Source organism: Drosophila virilis, chromosome 3 (genome assembly GCF_030788295.1).
Source record: "Drosophila virilis strain 15010-1051.87 chromosome 3, Dvir_AGI_RSII-ME, whole genome shotgun sequence".
NCBI lineage: Eukaryota > Metazoa > Arthropoda > Insecta > Diptera > Drosophilidae > Drosophila > Drosophila virilis.
In genome coordinates, this window is record NC_091545.1 from 2,543,035 (window position 1) to 2,561,243 (window position 18,209).

Consider the following 18,209-nt stretch of genomic DNA (forward strand, 5'->3'; position numbering starts at 1 on the left):
AAATAAAGGTTTTTCGAAGCTTAATCAGGATGGCGAGATAAGTAGATACTTTACCTTTGATACTTTTCACCTTAGAGGAAACGCGTCTATCCAGAAAACTACAGCAGCCAATTACGTTTCATTCAAAATATATATACTCGCATATCAAACACAGAACTTAATTATACTTTAAACGTATAACTCCTCCCGTTCTAATGCAATCGATAAATATCAATTAGAAATTTCTGAGTTAACCCAAACTAAGTGCGAATAGTATTTTTTTTTTAAATTTTCTTAATAATGGGTAAACAGCATATGTTTTTTGCAAATGTATGCTACAGGCAAAAGGAAGGTTCATCGAATCTTAAACAGGGCGACGAGCTAAGTAGAATTACTAAACTTAGGTCTTTTGGGGTGAACGCGTTGATCCCGCAAACTACAGAAGTTAGAGTTCGATCGTCTTTATCGACGATAGTCGATGTATCTTCGCATTTTCATAAAATCGATAAGTATCGATTATGATATATGATTTCTTAAGCATGATTTGAAAGTTCTAAGCGTTCAAATAAACACAGTTTGTATGTTCTTGAAGAGTATTTTTTTATGTAATTAATATTATTTTAATTTATTTATTTTTTATATAGTATCATATATAACATATATAAGGAAAATTACCTCTTGGGTAGCTCTTACGGGGTTTATTCGCCCAATTCCATAATTGGAAGATAAATTTTCCTTAGTCGAAGCTGAGAGAAGATGAAAACATCAAGGGCTAAGCCAAAAGTAAGCTGCTTTAAGTTCGCCTGGTTTGCTGTGAACAGGGTATTCGCTAATCGATTACTTTCAACTGTACAGGGTATCTTCTAATCTAATCTTCTAGAGCACTCTTGACTTGTTTTTGGGGTTGTTTTATACGTTTAATTATGTGGTCAGCAATAATGTCTAACCGACGCACAGTATCTCAATTGCACCTCCTTACAGTATTATCCACCTGCCCAGCTATCCGGGGCGCCCTCGGATGCCGGTGAGGCGCTGCACATGAACGCACACGGTCAGGTTTGACACGAGCACGTGCAGGAGTCGCGTCTCTGACGCACACCCTGCGCGCCAACCATACGACGAATAATGGCAAATAGCCGCCAGGAGACGGAAAAAATGTTGGCTGGCTGCGGTGCCAGCGGCGTCGGCGTCGGTGGCAGTCATGAGGGTAGCCTAACCCTCTCCCCAGTTAACGGGCAGAACGCAACGCTAATGCGCCACTCGCCGGACATAAAGAAGCATCCGCATGCCCCCCACCCCTTTGACAAGTAAGTGAAGTAGATTTTAAATTAAGCAGAACTCTAGTTAATAAGTGCCAAAAAGGAGCTCATTAAGCGTACTCGATAACAAAAAAAAAAAAACAGAACAACAACAAGAACAAATACAAAAACTTGACTCAATAACAATGGACGTATGATTAACAAATTTATTTAAATTGACGAAGAGAATGCGCAATACTAGAAAATTATTTCACAAAACTTGCCATATTTGATTTGATAATTAACCAAATTAATTGCAACATTGCGAAATAGTTTAATTTAAATTTTAAGTCGAGCATTAAACTACTTTAATTGAATATATCAATTAGAGTGCTCCATATATTATTTTATTTTATTTCTTTTTATCACGTTTAATAAGTGCAAAAAGCATTTTTTAATAAATTTCACTCAAAGCGTGTTGCCAGCGGCGCACAAAAGTAGGCAACATTATTTATGTTGCCACATTGCAATAGAGGTGGACGCGTCGTGCGTCGTGATTGCTCGAAGTCCGGAGTTTAATTCATTAAAATCAAAAATGAAATGAAAATAAAAAAACAATTTGATTTAAAAATATATTTCTTCGATGCACTTAGCACGAAAACATAAAACAATTACTATTCAAACAAATTTAATTAAAAATTTGAATCATGAATTTTCATTCTTGATATTGATTAATTAAATCCCGTTCCTCGAACCAGCTAAAGAAATATTAATTAGTATGTTATTCTAAGCACAATTAGGAATTATCATTAATCAATTTTTATTTTTAGGTATTTTGATTAATGTTATGTTATTATTTTTATATTATTTTACGATAGGTTTTATCGTAAGCCACAATAATTAAGTATTATAATTTTATATGAATATATATTTTATATATTATTTTATTTAAAGAAAAGTTAAGGAAATGGTGCGTGGTTATCGGAATAATTTTTATATGTTTATCAAAACAGATCGTATGTTTTATTTAAAGAAAGTTTAAATTATTTTGAAACAGTTGTAAATCTATTCAAGTCGTGAGTCGAACATAAAATATCGCACACGCGGCCATCTCTAAACGGAATTAATTGCAGCGTGGCAATCAGTTGGGCAAGTTTTATTTAGCCTGTCAGCACGCGCAATGCAAATGAATGGGTATAAATTATTGCATTATTGTTAACAGTAGTCAACTGAACATAGGCAGAGAGGTTTGGCGGGGAAATGGAAACCTTTAAATGCGATTTACTGTTTGTGTGTGTGCTCAAAACATTATACAATATATACACAGCAATTCATTGCATTGAAATGACTGATTAATATTTTTAATAAACAAACAAAAAGAAATATAAATAATACGACAAGAGCTCAATAGCGAAAATGTAAACAAAAAACCAAACAAAAAAGTATTCAACAATGATGCACAAATGAAACATAGCTGAAATGTGTGCGTGTGTTCATAGAACCCCCATAATGGAATTTGTTGTTGCATATTTGTTTATAATTAAATTACAAAAACTGTATGGCAAAAAAAAAAAAACTAATTGAGAACGGGGTTGGGCAGGCGGTGCTTAATAAAAATATTGTAATAAATTAATTAGCGCAAAGAAAATAATTTAAATTTTAGTCAGAAAGGAAAAAAAAAACGCAAAAAAAATGTGCGGCAGGTCAGCAAATTTTAATTAAATTTATATTAATTGAAATCGTTTTGATTTGATGGAAAATAATTCGTTTGTTTTATAAATATTGTATGCTATTCATTTTGTTGGCGTTTGAACGTTGACCTGCCCGGGAAACTAGTTTAAGTGATTTGACTTTCGGTGCAAATCAAACAACAACAATTGCATACTTCCGCATAGACAAGCTAAACATAGCCATAATTATATGTATAAACTAAGTAATTATAATTAAACAAAAAAGTTCATAGTTCATACTTGTATGTCGAGGTCTATAGTGTATGTATATATTCGTATAGTTGCCAATGAAAATACCATAAAATTGCTTAAGTCATATCAAAAGACATTTGAATGGTACTGAGATAAACCTTATAAAGTATATACTTACTATTTGTAAACTATTTACGTATTAACTGTTGCTAGTTAATTATTTTATAATTACGTTTCATTTGATTTTAATATACATCATATATACATATAGCTTAAATATACAATTTTTTTAATGACTACTCTCAGCCAAAAAAAAAAAAAAACAAAGAACAACCAGTTGCAGGTAAATTGCATTTAAAGTTCAGTTCAGTGTGTCAGTTAAAATACTCCCAAATCAAAACTGAAAATCAAATAAATAAATAAATAAATCGAGTAAAAAGAAAAGTATTTAAATAGAAAATACCAAGAAAAGAAAAATAACTACATGCTATATATGTGCAAAGATAAATAATTATATAGATATGGTAAAGCGACTAGTTGAAAAATAAAATGAAATAAATAATAAAAGAGAAGCAAACACGTCAAAAGGCAAATCAAATGCGGCCAAAACTGAATTTGGCCAGCGGCAACTCAAATAAAATATTAAATAAATCAAAACCTAGCTATAGTATGACTTAGAGTATCATAAATGCATAAGTGAAACGTAAATTAAATATAAAAAAAAAAACCGCCCCTCCCAACTTGATTTCAGAGAGAAACCTGCTCTAAAACTTTAAACTCTTACCAAATGTAGTTACTGTACGATTTTGATATGTATTTTAATTTAGGCGCCACGGTTCATGCCGTCGGACTACTTGGTATATTTATTAACATTAAGCAAACATATTGTTATCACACGGCATTTAAATACCAAAAACAACAAACCGAACAGAACAAGAATTACCAGAGAAACCGAAGTTAAAATATATAGAAACAAATAAATGCCAAAAGGTAAATACAACTATTATAATAAACATTTTAAATGCGGTTATGTGTGTCTGTTCATTTAAGCACCTTACATACGACCGTCAAATACCCTTTTTCCGTCTGACAAGCACATATTTACGAAAGGGTATATTTGAGATATTTCGACTTACTCGACATTTGCTCTAATCCAAATGAATTAACAGCAATTTGAGCTAAGCAAATAAGCTTTATTCGTGGCAATTCTAAAACTGTGCACAAATTGTCGGTTAACCGCAGTTGCCACATGCCGAAACTCGAGAGAGTTGCCACACCGGCAAGAGCAAGGGGTCTTTATAACGTTAACCCACACTGTTCACATTTTGTTGCCTTTGCTTAAACTATTTACAGTAAACATTGGCTGCTAGCCTTGCCAACATGCTTGTGCCTTGAAATTGTTGCCATTTCGCTGTTTTTTTTTTTTTTTTTATAATTTATATTTTAATTTTTCAATTGTTGCAACATAATTAGAAAGCGGCCGTGGCAAGCGGAAGTCATGATTCATGACTCACGAAGAGCTCTGCGCTCGCCGCAGTAATTAACACAGCTGCGGCAGGGCGCGAGGCAAGGCTTGGCCTGGCAATGCTTAAGGCTGCTCGTGTTTGCTTTACGGCCACTGCAAGTTGCCAAGTTCGCTGCGCGCCACACATTATCATAAAAAGTCGCATGCCCCAAGCTAAGCCTGGGCCAAAGTTCGTCCCAGCCGCAACTCAAGTTTCAGTCCTTTCGGCCCTTTTGCTGTATTTTATATTTGACGAGTGCCAAAGTTGAGCCGCCATAAAATTAGCGCCGTTTTCAACTTTACTCAGGCAACAAAAGGACTATGTGCTCGAAAAAGTCAAGAAAGAGGATAAGAAGGAAAAAATACTTATATAAAGTACACACATTTAAGACCTGCATTTAAATTATATCCTATTTTTATTATTATCTCTATTATTGTTATTAATATCATAATTCTAGTAATCAGGTTATTATTATTATTTTAGTACATAATATTTTTACTATTATTTTTATTATTATTAATATAACTATTAATATTGGTTTTATTATAAATAATATAGTAGTTATTCTAATTCCAACAATATACTTGTGCCAAAATTTCCCACTCCAATAACTCGGTCAAAACTCAACCGATTTTCACGAGGTTTAGTTTTTTCTTCATGGTTTTGCCTCTAGAATAATTCGACATTTCAATCTGGGATCGTAATTTTTGGTCGAAATTCATGTCAAATTGTACCCTCCGAAAGCCAATGGGGATATGGTCGAAACTTCCCACTCCCATAACTTGGTCAAAACTCAACCGATTTTCACGAGGCTTAGTTTTTTCTTCACGGTTTCGCCCCTAGAACAATTCTACATTTAAATCTGGAAACGTAATTTTTGGTCGAAATTCATGTCAAATTGTACCCTCCGAAATTCATGTCAAATTAAACCCTCCGAAATTCCATATGGACATAGGTCGAAATTTCCCACTCCCATAACTCGGTCAAAACTCAACCGATTTTCACGAGGCTTAGTTTTTTCTTCACGGTTTCGCCCCTAGAACAATTCTACATTTAAATCTGGAAACGTAATTTTTGGTCGAAATTCATGTCAAAGTGTACCCTCCGAAAGCCCGTGGGGATATGGTCGAAATTTCCCACTCCCATAACTCGGTCAAAACTCAACCGATTTTCACGAGGCTTAGTTTTTTCTTCATGGTTTTGCCTCTAGAATAATTCGACATTTCAATCTGGGAACGTAATTTTTGGTCGAAATTCATGTCAAATTGTACCCTCCGAAAGCTCATGGGGACATGGTCGTAATTTCCCACTCCCATAACTCGGTCAAAACTCAACCGATTTTCACGAGGCTTAGTTTTTTCTTCATGGTTTTGCCTCTAGAATAATTCGACATTTCAATCTGGGAACGTAATTTTTGGTCGAAATTCATGTCAAATTGTACCCTCCGAAAGCCCATGGGGATATGGTCGAAATTTCCCACTCCCATAACTCGGTCAAAACTCAACCGATTTTCACGAGGCTTAGTTTTTTCTTCTTGGTTTTGCCTCTAGAATAATTCGACATTTCAATCTGGGAACGTAATTTTTGGTCGAAATTCATGTCAAATTGTACCCTCCGAAAACCCATGGGGACATGGTCGAAATTTCCCACTCCCATAACTCGGTCAAAACTCAACCGATTTTCACGAGGTTTAGTTTTTTCTTCATGGTTTTGCCTCTAGAATAATTCGACATTTCAATCTGGGAACGTAATTTTTGGTCGAAATTCATGTCAAATTGTACCCTCCGGAAGCCCATGGGGATATGGTCGAAATTTCCCACTACCATAACTCGGTCAAAACTCAACCGATTTTCACGAGGCTTAGTTTTTTCTTCATGGTTTTGCCTCTAGAATAATTCGACATTTCAATCTGGGAACGTAATTTTTGGTCGAAATTCATGTCAAATTGTACCCTCCGAAAGCCAATGGGGATATGGTCGAAACTTCCCACTCCCATAACTCGGTCAAAACTCAACCGATTTTCACGAGGTTTAGTATTTTCTCCATGGTTTTGCCTCTAGAATAATTCGACATTTCAATCTGGGAACATAATTTTTGGTCGAAATTCATGTCAAAGTGTACCCTCCGAAATTCCATATGGACATGGGTCGAAATTTCCCACTCCCATAACTCGCTCAAAACTCAACCGATTTTCACGAGGTTTAGTTTTTTCTTCATTGTTTTGCCTCTAGAATAATTCTGCATTTAAATCTGGAAACGTAATTTTTGGTCGAAATGCATGTCAAAATGTGCCCTCCGAAAGCTCATGGGGACATGGTCGAAATTTCCCACTCCCATAACTCGGTCAAAACTCAACCGATTTTCACGAGGTTTAGTTTTTTCTTCATGGTTTTGCCTCTAGAATAATTCGACATTTCAATCTGGGAACGTAATTTTTGGTCGAAATTCATGTCAAATTGTACCCTCCGAAAGCCCATGGGGATATGGTCGAAATTTCCCACTCCCATAACTCGGTCAAAACTCAACCGATTTTCACGAGGCTTAGTTTTTTCTTCATGGTTTTGCCTCTAGAATAATTCGACATTTCAATCTGGGAACGTAATTTTTGGTCGAAATTCATGTCAAATTGTACCCTCCGAAAGCCAATGGGGATATGGTCGAAACTTCCCACTCCCATAACTCGGTCAAAACTCAACCGATTTTCACGAGGTTTAGTATTTTCTCCATGGTTTTGCCTCTAGAATAATTCGACATTTCAATCTGGGAACATAATTTTTGGTCGAAATTCATGTCAAAGTGTACCCTCCGAAATTCCATATGGACATGGGTCGAAATTTCCCACTCCCATAACTCGGTCAAAACTCAACCGATTTTCACGAGGTTTAGTTTTTTCTTCATGGTTTTGCCTCTAGAATATTTCTGCATTTAAATCTGGAAACGTAATTTTTGACCGAAATGCATGTCAAATTGTGCCCTCCGAAAGCTCATGGGGACATGGTCGAAATTTCCCACTCCCATAACTCGGTCAAAACTCAACCGATTTTCACGAGGTTTAGTTTTTTCTTCATAGTTTCGCCCCTAGAATAATTCTACATTTCAATCTGGGAACGTAATTTTTGGTCGAAATTCATGTCAAAGTGTACCCTCCGAAATTCCATATGGACATGGGTCGAAATTTCCCACTCCCATAACTCGCTCAAAACTCAACCGATTTTCACGAGGTTTAGATTTTTCTTCATGGTTTTGCCTCTAGAATAATTCTGCATTTAAATCTGGAAACGTAATTTTTGGTCGATATGCATGTCAAATTGTGCCCTCCGAAAGCTCATGGGGACATGGTCGAAATTTCCCACTCCCATAACTCGGTCAAAACTCAACCTATTTTCACGAGGTTTAGTTTTTTCTTCATGGTTTTGCCTCTAGAATAATTCGACATTTCAATCTGGGAACGTAATTTTTGGTCGAAATTCATGTCAAATTGTACCCTCCGAAAGCCCATGGGGATATGGTCGAAATTTCCCACTCCCATAACTCGGTCAAAACTCAACCGATTTTCACGAGGCTTAGTTTTTTCTTCATGGTTTTGCCTCTAGAATAATTCGACATTTAAATCTGGAAACGTAATTTTTGACCGAAATGCATGTCAAATTGTGCCCTCCGAAAGCTCATGGGGACATGGTCGAAATTTCCCACTCCCATAACTCGGTCAAAACTCAACCGATTTTCACGAGGTTTAGTTTTTTCTTCATAGTTTCGCCCCTAGAATAATTCTACATTTCAATCTGGGAACGTAATTTTTGGTCGAAATTCATGTCAAAGTGTACCCTCCGAAATTCCATATGGACATGGGTCGAAATTTCCCACTCCCATAACTCGGTCAAAACTCAACCGATTTTCACGAAAATTATGTCAAATTATACCATAACTCAGCCAAAACTCAACCGATTTTCACGAGGTTTAGTTTTTTCTTCATAGTTTTGCCTCTAGAATAATTCGACATTTCAATCTGGGAACATAATTTTTGGTCGAAATTCATGTCAAATTGTACCCTCCGAAAACCCATGGGGATATGGTCGAAATTTCCCACTCCCATAACTCGGTCAAAACTCAACCGATTTTCACGAGGCTTAGTTTTTTCTTCATGGTTTTGCCTCTAGAATAATTCGACATTTCAATCTGGGAACGTAATTTTTGGTCGAAATTCATGTCAAATTGTACCCTCCGAAAACCCATGGGGACATGGTCGAAATTTCCCACTCCCATAACTCGGTTAAAACTCAACCGATTTTCACGAGGCTTAGTTTTTTCTTCATGGTTTTGCCTCTAGAATAATTCGACATTTCAATCTGGGAACGTAATTTTTGGTCGAAATTCATGTAAAATTTTACCCTAATCCTAATTAATCTCAATTGACATAGGCAAACATTTTTCACAATTGATATTTGGTTAATTATAATTATTAGTTAAATATTATTATCTGTATTATTTTTTTTAAATTTATTTCTAATTATTATTTACTCATTTATTTTCTTAAACTTTTATTCTTCAGAAAATTGCAGACACTTCTAAGGAACAAAGGTTTACAAAATTCGCATCTTATTAAAGGTGAGTACAAATATTTTTGTATATTTAAACTAAGTATTTCAAATTGAAAGACTCGATTGCATATTTTTTCGATTGATAATAGGACAGATATATCAATTAAAGCAATACTTATATATGTTGGTCAGTTGCTAAAAAGGCTTTACGCAAGCTGAAAGGCGACTTCCCGACAATTTCTTTTACTAAAAGTAGCCAAGGAGCTGCATTAATGGCTCTAATCAATCAAGGGGCAGATGCCAAATCAATTTGTTGCCGTTTCAAAATGAAACATGGCCCCGACAAAATCGCTCAACAAAATGAACAGCCCATTGACAATCGTGTTTATGGCTAATAAATTTGTTAAAAGGCGATTTTTTTCATCTTCTATTAATTTGCTTGATTGTTAAACAATTTCTCGTTAGAAATGGGTTTCTTAAAGTGGTCAGGGCTTTTACAGGGAATATTTACAGAATTTCTAAAAAGGCTTCGGAATTTCCAATAATTACACATAAGTTTTTAGATCGAACTTTTACGGAATATGTGAATAGTTTTTTTTTTTAAATAAGTTCAGAATTTGTGGACAAGATAATCGGATAATCTATTATTTGCTTTTATACTGAGAACTTAATCTTATTTGGGAAATTAAATGCAGTCTGTGGTCAAACCTGCAGAAATTTTGCCTTCCCATATAGTGAAAAAAGCATGTGTGTTCGTGTTTGGTTACCGTCAACTATTCCCCAATTTATTATACGGATATTTAAGTAAATTGTAAGCTTACACATAAATTATAAATTATGCTGGGCTCCTTAAATTTGTTGAACTCTCCGGGCACACGCTGCGTATACGTGCTGCGGCTGGGCATGGACACAATGTATATTTTATACGCATAATATATATGCGTGTACCTTGCATATTTTATTGAAATTCCACACTCGCAGATGCGTTTAGTGTTACTGTTGGCCGGAAAAAAAAAAAACAAACAAAAAAGAAAAAACCAAAAAAAAAAAAATCCAAGTAATTTGGCAATTACGTTGCCAGCATTTGAAATTCGCTGCGAGTTGAGCGAGTGCGTCCTCAGAGGGAACCTGAGAGCATTCCCGCTGGAGTCGACGACGATGTTGAACGGACGCGCGCGCCTTAATTACACGTAATATTAGCCGAAGCCTATGTCCAAGGCCCACACTCACACACAGTCACACTCACACCCACACTCACACGCACACACATTTGCAGTACATACACGCACACCACATAGAATGTATCATATTTTCCGGGGCGTATAATTGATTTCTGGGCTAAAATGTGTGGCCGTCAAGCCCAAACGCAACATGAATATTAAATGCAGCGAGAGACTGCGAGACTTATGGCTGGGCAAACAATAGAAGCTTATGGGCGTGGCATAGTTAAACCAGTGTTGAATAATGCCGCAGCGCGAAACTAAGAGCCCATTGCGACCAAGCTTTATTCCGGCTACAATTCGAAAAATAAAAGTAGTCAGAGTGCGCGTGCAGCGTTGACGACTGGAAAGATACACTGTAAACTGCTTAGAACGGTCAAGTAAAAAAGAGACAAACCTATTCGAATGCCAAATTTCGGCTTCAAAAGTCTATCAGTTAAAGATACATAGATAGATAGATATAGATACATATATATTCAAAACTTGTACAGGAAAGGGACATTGACATGCGCCGCGCACTACATACATAAATATGCCCTGTTTTATTCCATTACGTTCAATGGGTACAGGGTATAGGAAACAGAACAAGTTAAGAGATTGAACAGTATTTAGATAGTTTGTGGCTTAACAAGCAACAGTATTGGAAATTATTGTTCTCTGTCGCTTTCTCTCTTTTCCTCTCTCACTCTCTGTCACCCGCTGTCTGTCTCATTCTTTTCTCTTTAGGGGTTTTGTCTGCCGTCTGTTGTCCATTATTAAATGCTTTGCGGTTTTGCTGTTAACCAATTTGCTTGATTTCCGCTGACCCGAAATCCAACTATATAATAAATGGCAATGGCCGCCAATTTGGTCAGCGACAGTCGCCCGTTGGTTGGAAAACTTTTGTGCAGATTTTTACAATGCCAGGCATTTCCGCAATTATCAATTAAAAGTATAACGACAAAGAGTTGGCAGGGTGCAGAGAGAGAGCCGAACAGAACAGAACAGAACAGAACAGACAAACAAGTCAATGTGGCATGTAAAATCAATCAGACTTTGCAGAAGGACATCAACCGCATTAGCTGGCCAACTATACACAGCCATGGGGATGGAAGGGAGGCACTGTGCGAGGGGCTCTGTTGCAACCGCAGGCAACAAGCTGAATGCGCCTATTATCCTCCAGGGCTTCGGCTCGCCCCTGCAATCGTCTGCTTCTTTGTAGCCATTGCGGCTGCGGTTTCTTAGTTTTGTGTGCTCGATTTAGTTTTTGGTGCCACAAAACTTTTGACATCGTCTCGACTGCTGCCAATACAAGAATAATTATCGGAAATGCGGTCTAGACCAAGCATTAAGCGCCCACATAATCGCGGCTAATGAGAGCTTCCTTTGACGGCCGGCAAAAATTCGTATCTGTCAAAATATTTGATTGGAATGGGGGCGGTGGGCGTGACTGCAGCTGACAGATCAGACAGACGTAACGTCTGCTATACAAAAAAAAAAAGAAGTTGTATTTCTCTTATTTTGTTGTCGCTCAGCTCGTGCTGAAAGATAGTCAAGCAACAGCACTGACAGCTGATTGATGCATTTTGCAATTATTTCTGACGCCGACTTCGTATCGAGATTGAAAAATTGTCAGTTGCATTGACGCAACTCCCAACAGACTTCCCAAAAAAATTGGGGGGGAAGAAGAAAATACAAGCCCAAAGATGTGCGAAATGCGCATAAATGATGCGTTGTTATCATCCGAGCCAAAGGGACACAACAGCTGCTGCCAGATTAATCGATAAATGAACTGGCCTATTTGTTTTGCCCAGGCTAAAAGGGTATTGCAAATTAATCACGAAATGTGACAACGTTTTGGTGCAAGTGCAAAGTCTTGAGCAGAGCAAGAAGCGGAACTTATATAAAATTATTTGCCTATACGTATTGTCTGCTTCAAATTACTCGGCTTTGCTTTAAATTAGGCTGATAAAACTAGGTACAGGTCTATAGAGAATCAGAATGAAAAAGAATCATATAGAAATATACGATATCCTGTATAATATAGCTGTCGTATGATCACTTTGTCACAAGCTGAGGATTAGGAATAGGAATACCCTTGAAATTTTAGGTAGAAAGATAAGCATGGGAGCGCTCTAGTGGGGAATGCCTAACTAGGGTATGCCCTGAATCTTCTTCTACGAACAAGCTTGCGAATTCATGAATAAAATTCGGCCTAGCTTACAATTCGAACTTTGCGTAAATATGCTAAGAGCTCCAGCTCTTAAAACTTTCGAGATTTGCTTAAAAAAGAAGATTTCGATATCGATGTCTGTATATACTATTATGGGGTCGAAGACATTTACTTCTGACTGTTACATACAATTTCTGGAAACCAATAATGCTAATATCCATAAACCTTTTTATCCATTTATTTTTAATTTTCGTAGACAATTCATTCTTCCTTTGAAAGAAGTTCCATACTGAAATATTGTGCCATGAAGTTATTGCTGACCTTTAACATGAATTTACATTAATATGTATTTATCAATATTTAAAATTTAATTTTTATCTTTAGTTTTTTACTAGAAAAGCGGCATATTTCGAAACAATTTGTAGCCAGGGTATTAAATTCTCTGTTTGAGCTCTTTGCCGTTTCAACTAGTCCCCTCTTAAAGTTGTTAATCAAAGTCTAAAAGTGCACTAACTACTCAATATTGTGGCACCGGCATTATAATCACGCCAATATTATCGCTTGACCGCATCCACAAAGAGTTTATAACTTTTTATTTGCCACATTTTATCAACATCGAAACTTTGCTATAACAAAATATTATCAAAGTTATGCCAAAGAAGCCAAAATTTTTGTTCTTACCTTTAACTTTGCGCAGAGTTTTTGCCTTTGCCATTGCCGCAGCCTTTACCTTTTGGCAGAAAATGCATAGAATTCAACTAATTAGGACGTTGTGGAACCAGCACACGACAACGTGCAAGAGTTCTTATCGTTTCTGTTGAGGTGCTGAAAAATATTAGAAAGTTTTACTACTGCTTCGACTTCGACTTCTACTTCCTACTCTATTTTTGCCCATCGCCCATCGCCCATCGTCAGCTTCATCAGCTCCACACGCAAAGTTTTGCGTTTGACAGCAGCACTTCAGGCAGATGGGGAAGATGGGGCACGGGGCCGGCAGGGGCCATGGAAAGCCAGAACGCAAATGACAGCAAATCCTCACCGCATCGACAAAAGCTGTGCAAGTGCAACGCATCGCAGATTGCAGCAGCATTCAAATAAATTGTTAAGGATCAGCTTTAAACTTAAAGGCGACAGCAACTACAAAACTAACAAGTTTTTATTGGCTTTACGGTTGAAAACCTTCAGTTTTCTTTTTAAGAATCAGTTTTTCCATATCCATAAACCCAGATTTTGATTTAAATCTTGTTTGTTATTATTTGCTATGCTCCAGAATCTTTATCGATACGTTGAGGGTATCAAAAACTCAGCGAAATAATATGTAGATAAAAGAAGAAGATAGTTAGAGTTAATCAGAGGGAGAAACAGATAATTGGCGAGTCTGATATACCTATTGTGATTTCTGTGTAAAGGTCAGCAAAGTGATTCATCTGCTGGTTTCGTCGCCTTTTGTACAATTTTCATATAATCCCTCTTCATTTTAATGGGTCCTGAGTTTAATTAGTTGTAAGTCGCTTCACAGTCAAAAAGAATGCACAAAATGTAAGCAGCTTAAAACTAAGATGTGCGCTCTACTATGCCTTTTGGTATATACTAATTAAGTATTTAGTTACAGCTTGGTCTGTGCGCAGCAAATGCGTTGCGTCTGCGAAATCAACAAGCTCTGCAGCTAGCAACAGCAACTTTAATTACACTGCAAAAAAATTAGTTGATTTCCATTAAAATTGGATTTAGATTTTAAGCAGTTGCGACTTGCTTTTGAGTCCCTTCGAAGAGTTAAATTGAATAAAAATCAGTATAAATATAAAAGTTAGATCTAAAACTTTGAAAAAAAAAACATATAGGGGTTGGGTATGACCGACTAGAAGATGCCCTGTCTTCACAATCATTCTAGCTACTTTCTCTTTATTGATATATCTCTCTATATATTTATCTAAACCATTTACAATTCGTCACTAATCAAAATGCCTTGTTTCACTCACTTACAGAGTATAGCTTGTATTTTACGAGCTTTAATACTTTATCTGTTTGGTAATAAGTTTTTTATGCAAGTATTTGCACGGGTTTTTAAACTACGACATACGTTGGTTTAGACATTCTTGTTTGTTAAATGCAGAGCTCGAAAACGAAATAGATTTAAATTTAAATTAAATAAATGCGTGTGTGCCACCAAAAACAAAAAGTCTTCAGATGAGAGCTCACGCCCAGAAGTTAAGGCATTCGGTTGGGGATTGTGTGTGTGCTGGTTTTTGGTAACAAAGCGGGGGAACGGCGGCTCAGTAATGTCAAAAGCGAAGCCAACTGGCAATAAAAGTGACGCGCATATTTCAAGGCAAGTGCAACAGAAAAAGACATTCAACAAATGCCAGACGCAGTGGCAACTGCAGAAGACAGCCAGACAGAGAGACAGACAGTGAGACAAAGTTGCCGCTAGCGGCGACACATGATTTTGTGTGGAGGAGATAAGTGCGATGAGTGACATGTTATATATATATATATATGTGTATATGCATGTGTGCATGTGTTTGTAATTTGATATGAATTCGCAAATGACACTGCCAATTGGTAAATATACATGTGTAACACATGTCGTATGCGTAATTTTAGCTGTGTGTCACCGCACAGCTGCCGCTGGCTGTGAATGCAATCCGTCGAAATCGCAATTTGTGTGTGTCTGCTTTTAAAGTCAAAGGGTGCACGCTAAGCAGCCTCAGGTGAACTGAACTTTGATTAACCCCTAGCAAAAACTTGCTGCAAACAGAGAATGCTACCGTTGAGTTGGGAAAGAGGTGGGCACTGTATCGACATTACCGAGCGTTTAAAGTTGCGAACTCAGTTGGTTTCCTATCAAAGACTAATTAAAAACTTTGCCCAATGCCCAAAAGCACCAAAAGATTCAAACTAAGATACAGATACAGGGCGGCGGCTGGGGGCTTTCCGGCAGGTGCAAAGTTTTGTCATTTTCAGCGAAATTTCAAATATATAGAAATAAAAAGAATTTGCTAAAGCCACAAACTGCAGCGAATGCAGCCCACCGCAGCCTTTTATGACAAAGGCAATTTTTGCGTGGCCCCAAATTGGCAGCAATTGCCAGTTCAAACTCACATACCTAAAATCATTAAGCAGTAGGTTTTTACTGCAGCAGCAGTAGCTATGCCAACAGCGGGAATATGACAATCAGAACGCGCCGTTAAGCAGGATAATAAAGCTGTCGACTTTATGACTGACAACTTTCAAAGTTTTTTACGACCGAAAATTTAGGGACCAGAAATCGATGAGCTGCAAATCGGCTCAAGTTTTGGTTAAAGGCAAAATGCATCAAGTCAAACGTCAACATTTTATGAAAACATTATTAATAACGAGCAGAAAGCAGAAAGCTGAAAGCAGCTGACAATAGTAGATACTTGTGTATGAAAATTAGGGAAGGTAAACGTTATTATTACACTTGGCGAAAAAAGTCTAGCTTTTTGTTCTTAAATCAATTACAAATGCCGAAAAAAGGCAAAAGTGCAGTAATTAATCTGATTTTTCAGTCTATCTACTATTTATAACTCTATCATTCGTACAGACATAAACTGCACCACATTTAATTCAGATCAGCTGAACTCTACAATAAAATATGCTGTTAGCAAATTATATACCCGCTTTATGGTGTATATGTCACAAATATTTGTATCAAGCGTAATAAATAAAAGTATTTAGTTAGTTTTTTATCAACTGCCAGAAAAGACAGTCACAAAACAACTAAACAGAAAAAAAATAAAATAAAAATATGTATAAAAAAAATATACTTTCAAAAAATTAAAAGAATTTTTGAATTATCAATTCAATTTCACTAAGAAATTTATAAGTTCGTAGTAGGCAGAATTTAATATTGATAGAGGGCATAAAATAGATACAAGTTAAGCATAAGTATATTTTTTTACAGCATAATTTATCTTACGGCTTTAACTCTAACGTCAGCCCTTTCCTTTGGTTAATTTGCCTGCTTTAATTGAAGTCAAAGTTCAGTTAACAGCCCATGCGGCGTATGCGTAACGCAGAGCCAACAATTCAATTTCACCAAAGCAGCCACCGCCGCCCGCATGACTGCCAAGTTTTATAGTGCCACTGCGGCTAACCAGGACCCCCGCCCCTCCTCCTCCCTCCGATCTGCCCCACTCTACCTACGCTACGCGCTGTTTGTCAAACAAATTAGCCAGTTGGCCAAGAACTTTGGCCAACAGCAGCACAAGAAGCGGCTGCACAGTCGTAACAGTTACAGTTACAGCCACAGTTGTAGCAACTATTGCTGTTTGTTATTATTGCAGCGACAGCAATTTGTGCAAAATTTAATTAAAGTTTTGCCATCCTGCTTAAAGACCACTTCGCTATATAGCCTGTTCGAGCTAGATGGGAACATGTCAATATCACCCAAATTCCAATGCACTGTGGAGCATGACAAAAAACATGGCCAAAAAATAGACTTTCCCAACTGAAATCTAATTGACTGACTGTTCAGAGCTTTCATACTTAACTATTTCGCCTCTCTGTGTCTTGTCTACATTATTCAAAAGTTATTTAAACATTTTTCTGCTTTCTCTATTCTTGGCAAAAACTTAAAAATACTGCTGAGTTTGAACCAGCGACCTCACTCATTTGTTTTAATAACTTAATTAAGATCAATTTTTTGTGTCTGTAAAAAAATCATTGCTGAGCTTTAAGCTCACGGGGTACGATTTTTAAGAGCTTTTTTTGATGTGAATAATTAAATGAACTAGCTTTTTTTTTTGACTAGCTTGATTTAGCACAATTATCTGCTTCTTAAACATATCCCCGAGCTAAATTTTTACCCTACTGTGCCTGACTGTTGCGCTCTCTTTTTTTTTTTTGTGAATTGTAAGAAAAGTAAATTACCTATAGACAATCACAATCGCTGCTGAGTTTGCAGCAGCAACCTTCCTCTTTCTCTGGCTTCTCTTTTCAAAGAAATTTATTTGAAATCATTTTCGGCTCCTTCAATATTTCCCTTTTTCTGAGTTCCTGGCCCACTGTGCGCGATTGTCGCGGGCATGTTGATCGAGTGACTCGTTGCCAGTGCCCATTTTATTTGGCTGTCCCAAATTGTTGGCATACAGTTCTTTTTATTGTTGCTGTCACCGATAGGCAGGGCTAACCGTGGCAGCAGCAGTGGCAATGTGTCTGCGCTTGTCTGTTTCACGCTGGCTGCTCATCAATTTCGCTTTTGCTGCCTGATTCCACGGCAAACGAAGATAAAGATGGAGACGTTGATGCAGATGCAAATGCTGATGCCGCTGATGTTGCTGCTGATGCTGCTGCTGATACTGATGCAAATGGAGACAGTCAGTTGGCCGGCAAAAATGATGGCAGCTCATTTGCAAACAAGCCACTCGACTGGCTGCTTAACAACTGCTGCAGTTGTTGTTGTTGTTGTTGCTGCATCAATTGTTGTTGTTGCTGCGCCTGTGGCTGTTACTCAATCAGATGCAATTTGCAGCATGCGGCACGAATGGCAGCGTGGGATTTACTGTTATAGAAAGCCATCTGCGATAGGAAACAGTGCATTATGCGCAACCTCAATATGCACACGGACATCATCTTTGTGCTGAGCTTATTAGCAAAAGTCACACACACGCACACACACAATGGTATACAAAA

At 37.1% G+C, this 18,209-nt stretch overlaps 1 protein-coding gene and 1 long non-coding RNA gene across 2 annotated transcripts in view; one reads left to right on the forward strand and one right to left on the reverse strand.

Moving 5' to 3' along the window:
• Positions 1-18,209, forward strand: part of GluRIB (Glutamate receptor IB) — a 164,325-nt gene that overhangs the window by 32,334 nt on the left and 113,782 nt on the right. The window contains exons 17-18 of the mRNA XM_002046125.4: positions 937-1,286; positions 9,194-9,249. Coding sequence (XP_002046161.3) covers positions 937-1,041 — 105 coding nt within the window. The 3' untranslated portion in view covers positions 1,042-1,286; positions 9,194-9,249. The remainder of the gene's footprint in view (positions 1-936; positions 1,287-9,193; positions 9,250-18,209) is intronic.
• LOC116650687 (uncharacterized) lies at positions 12,886-13,553 on the reverse strand. Its single transcript, XR_004303732.2, has 3 exons — positions 13,435-13,553; positions 13,236-13,379; positions 12,886-13,180 (listed from the first exon to the last, which is right to left on the reverse strand). It is a non-coding gene; the product is annotated as an uncharacterized lncRNA (long non-coding RNA).